The sequence below is a fragment of the Poromitra crassiceps genome (assembly GCF_964638095.1).
Source record: "Poromitra crassiceps genome assembly, chromosome: 18".
NCBI classification, from domain to species: Eukaryota; Metazoa; Chordata; class Actinopteri; order Beryciformes; family Melamphaidae; genus Poromitra; species Poromitra crassiceps.
In genome coordinates this window covers 4,251,555-4,256,597 of record NC_139636.1, presented here as the reverse complement: position 1 = coordinate 4,256,597, position 5,043 = coordinate 4,251,555, and the positions used below count along the sequence as shown (strand labels likewise).

Here is a 5,043-nt window from a genome sequence, read left to right as displayed (position 1 = left end):
GTTAGGACACACCAGGCACAGGGACACTAGTGGGCGGGGTTAGGAGACACCAGGCACAGGGACACTGTAGTGGGCGGGGTTAGGAGACACCAGGCACAGGGACACTGTGCTGGGCGGGGTTAGGAGACACCAGGCACAGGGACACTGTCCGGCTGTGTGGATATCAGGCCAATACTCTGCTCACATAAGGTGTCAGAGACGCTACTCAAATCTGAGATCAAAAGCCGAACTAATTTACTAGTAAGTTTATCCTCACATGATTTCTGCCCTTTTCACACCCACACACACACACACAATGTAAGATCTAATGAAGAAAAATAGATACATCAAGCATGTTTAACCCAAATGGCTGTATATGGTAAATGTATAATAATTCATGTATAATTCATGAATCATTGGCTGATACTTTACAATCTGCATACGTTGACATACTGACTGTACAGTACGTCTGTTGTGTTCAAGGCCACAAAAGAGTTGTTCTGAAGGCTTAAACTGCAGCACATTAACAAACAAGCAACGCGTGCTGTGCAAACTTCTGGCATAAGGCAATGACATTGTGTGCTCATATTATAGTGCTAATTTAATGACAGATTTATAGATTTATACTACTATTTTCAGGTAGGTTTCTGTGCAGTTTTCGCATACTTGCAAAAGATCAGAAGCTGTTATTCCAGTTTACCTTCAGACAATAGCGCTATTTTGTAAACGGCAACTATTTAGTTTGGGTTTGGGGTTAAGTTCCTATTATCAGTCCATGTATGGATGAGCATACGTTGCACACAATAAAAGGTTGCCTGCAATTCCACTTTGTGGACTCTTGAATACTGTATATTTTGCATGTTTGTTACTTAATATCTGTACAAGCTTGATTTATATTCATGCATCATTTAATTCCAAGACTTCCATGTGAGGCTTTTACGTTACAAGCGGGTAAAAACGCAGAACGTTTCAGAATGTGAACCTTATGCTTCCATACATGACCTTTCTTAGTGAACCTTATGCTTCCATACATGAACTTTCTTAGTCTAAACCGTCTGTCATTAAATGAGCTCCTTACATTCTGTTGGCACCTGATGTCACCTTGGGGAAGACCACCATGTTGCAGTGTCACTGAGTCAGTATGGTGTGTGTATGTGTGTGTGTGTGTGTATGTGCCAGTCTGTGTGAGTGTGTATGTGTGTGTGTGTGTGTGTGTGTGTGTGTGGCATGTTAGAGTCTCGTGTCATGCACGTCGTCCTCAGCCTCCTCGGGCAGGGCGCTGATCTCTCTGGCCTGTGGCGCCGCCCTTTTGCTGGAGTTGAGGCGGTGCAGCGCGGGGAAGAGGCGGAGCCTGTCGGCGGCGCTCATGGCCTGCTTCAGGTGGCTGGTCTCGTTCAGAAGCTTCTGGAGTGAGTCGTAGCGCTTCATGGAGCTGCCCTCGATCATCTGGACGGGGGGGGGGGGGGACAGATCACACTTGTTGGTTATGTGGTTAAACACTCAGTGGTCCCCAAACTGGGACCCAGGGCCAAACTCAAGGCTTCAAAATGGTGGCTATAGAGACAGTGGTCGGCATGTGTGGGAACGCCCACAAAATGTTATATGACGCGCACGGCCCAGGTGGGCTAAAACCGCCCATATACAGTATCTCAATGGGCTGACTCACCAAAGGAAGGTGCTGCGGCTCTAAACTACAGGTTTGGGGATTCTAGAGCAGAACACAAGACGTCTGCTCAGATGTGTGTTTACTGCGGTGGTTAAATCCCCAATCGTGTCTGCCTGGGCTGGGCTAGCAGCTAACTAACTATGCCTCTTGTAGTCACCAGGGTGCTAGATAATGGTAAAATGGATTCTCTTTTCTTTTGGTGGAAATTATTCAATTAATTCTCCATACTTTTGCAGAGTTTCTTGTAGGAATTCAAATCAATCAATCAGTTGATCAGTGAAGTGCTCCGAAGCCTGTCTGTAGGTTAAAGTGAGGTCACTTCCCTCATGTTGCTGTGATGCTATCAGCTTGTCCCAACACAAACACACTTCACTGACAGCAGGGACTGAAAACAGATACACACACGTCACACAGTGGCTAATCTGGAGGGAAATACTGAATACTAAACACACACAAACGTCTTAAGGGACATCAATGTAACATCCATGAAGATCTCCCAAATGAGACTTTAAAGTCGAGCTGAAATAAAAAATGACTTGTTTTTTTTATTTTTTTCCCCGATTTTTTAATCCCCCATTAGTGCTAATTAATGTATTTATCCTGGTTGCTACTCCACCCTCTGCCGATCTGGGGAGAGCCGAAACTGGCTCCATGCTTCCTCCGAGACATGGGCAGTTAGCCAGCCGCTTCTTTGCACCTGACAGGGGAAGCTTCACCGGTAGGACATAGCACGTGGGAGGTTCACGCTATTCCAACCAGTTCCCCTCGCTCTGAACAGGCGCCCTTAACGACCAGAGGAGGAACCACATTAGCAACCAGGATATTGCATGTTTTGGTGAAGGGGGTTCCTATATCAAGGAAACCCCCGGGAGGCACGGGGAGAAGATGCAAACTCCACACAGAAAGGCCTTTTGACGACTCCACCCGGGCGGTGGGCACTCGGGGACATGCGGGGGCACGCATTCCTCCAGCGTTCACAGCGTCCCAGGTGGGAATCGAACCCAGGACCTTCGAGCTGTGAGGCGACAGCGCTTACCACTGCACCACCATACCCCCCGGAAAAAAAATATATATATTTTTTTTTTAACTATTTCAGGTCACATTGTTATACAGTGCACCTATTTGATAATATATGCAACAGAAATTGCAAAAATCTAAAATCTTTGCTTTTTCACATCAAAAGTCAACCATGCTGTGTGTGTGTGTGTGTACTAACCAGGAATGACTGGCACTCCAGCAGCGGCTCTACTCTGTGCTCTGACAGGATGACGGTGCAGCCGGAGAACGACTGCTTCAGAGTCTTCCTCAGGACCTGCAACGTTCTGTACACGCACACGCACACACACACACACACACACACACACACACACACACACACACACACACACACACACACACACACACACACACACACACACACACACACACACACACACATGCACACAGATAAAACAAAACTGTGAGTGGAGTTAAATGTAATCTGTTAAATGCACTGCATACATGCATATATGCTACATACTCATGCTACATAATCGTGATGTCACTGATGATGTCATAGACATTGTGACATCATCACTGATGATGTCATAGACATTGTGACATCATCAGTGAGGTCACATTTGCACGTGTAACCAAAAACCACAATTGCTCATTACATCAGTGATGATGTCACCATCTCTATGACATCATCAGTGACATCACAATTGCTCGAGTGCTACGCAGCAGCCGAGCTGCAGGGCGGGCGAGGCCGCGCAGCGGGCGAGCCTAGGAATCGAGTGCGCGTAGTTTCCTAAAATCATATTACTGTATATTGAAGACCGTAAAAAAAACATCTGAGCCCTTATGTCCCCACCACTTTTCTACACAAAGTGACACCTTTGACTGCACGTACACAGAAACACGCAGAAACAACAATAAATGAGATGCAATCTGACATTAAATGCATGCATGTGTGCCAGTCACACACACACACACACACACACACACACACACACACACACACACACACACACACAGCGTCATCAAAGGCCCTTTCTTGTCTGCTAACACATTAGAGTTGTGTTTCTGTTGATGTTGAGAAGAAAAGGCAGCAGAGGTCCATCTACACCGCTCATTACAGGCCCCATTTACCACTAAGACCCTGCTCTACACACACGCACACACACACACAGCCATACGCACACACACACACAGAGCCACGTACACTAGGTCAGAATTACCGTAAGCATTGTCACCAGATTGTCACCATATGCAGTGACAGGGATGCCACAGATGCTGGTGCTTGAAGGCTGCTACAGTACTGTGACCACCTCACGCACGCACGCACGCACACACACACACACACACACACACGCACACACACACGCACACAAACACACACTTATCCTGGAACACTAACTATAGAATGTTTCACTGGAATTCTGTTGCAAGGGAACAGTTTTGGACCTTAGTTTATTTCCTGTCAATCTGGGAACCCAGAGTCTATTTCAGCACATAAATAGACTCTGGGACAGCCGTACCTTTTTTTGAGGCTTCCTGTACAGTGCAGATCTTCCTCCCGGGACTTCCACTCCTTTTAAAAATATACATTGCGTCGCTTTTATTTTGAAGGCTAAACGTCACAATTCTGATATATTCACTAGCGTTCACTATATATATATATATATATTATATATATATATATTCACTAGCGTTCAGGACCGGAACTCTTATATTCGCCGGTACAACAACAGAGCAGCACTGCACGGAGGCGGAAGTCCCACGCGGAAGATTTTGCACTGTACAGGAAGCCTCAAAAAAAGGTACGGCTGTCCCAGAGTCTATTTACGTGTCCCAGAGTCTATTTACGTGTCTTCCCAGAGTCTATTTACGTGTCCCAGAGTCTATTTACGTGTCTTCCCAGAGTCTATTTACGTGTCCCAGAGTCTATTTACGTGTCCCAGAGTCTATTTACGTGTCTTCCCAGAGTCTATTTACGTGTCCCAGAGTCTATTTACGTGTCCCAGAGTCTATTTACGTGTCTTCCCAGAGTCTATTTACGTGTCCCAGAGTCTATTTACGTGTCCCAGAGTCTATTTACGTGTCTTCCCAGAGTCTATTTACGTGTCCCAGAGTCTATTTACGTGTCCCAGAGTCTATTTACGTGTCTTCCCAGAGTCTATTTACGTGTCTTCCCAGAGTCTATTTACGTGTCCCAGAGTCTATTTACGTGTCCCAGAGTCTATTTACGTGTCTTCCCAGAGTCTATTTACGTGTCTTCCCAGAGTCTATTTACGTGTCTTCCCAGAGTCTATTTACGTGTCCCAGAGTCTATTTACGTGTCTTCCCAGAGTCTATTTACGTGTCCCAGAGTCTATTTACGTGTCCCAGAGTCTATTTACGTGTCTTCCCAGAGTCTA

At 46.0% G+C, this 5,043-nt stretch overlaps 1 protein-coding gene across 1 annotated transcript in view; it reads right to left on the bottom strand.

Annotated features, from left to right (window-relative positions):
* Nucleotides 1-812: 812 nt before the first annotated feature.
* cftr (CF transmembrane conductance regulator) overlaps nucleotides 813-5,043 on the bottom strand; it is a gene marked incomplete at its 5' end in the record, with an annotated part of 73,014 nt that continues 68,783 nt past the window's right edge. The window contains 2 exons of the mRNA XM_083655112.1: nucleotides 813-1,425; nucleotides 2,862-2,967. Of these exons, the coding sequence (XP_083511238.1) occupies nucleotides 1,210-1,425; nucleotides 2,862-2,967 (322 nt within the window). The 3' untranslated portion in view covers nucleotides 813-1,209. The remainder of the gene's footprint in view (nucleotides 1,426-2,861; nucleotides 2,968-5,043) is intronic.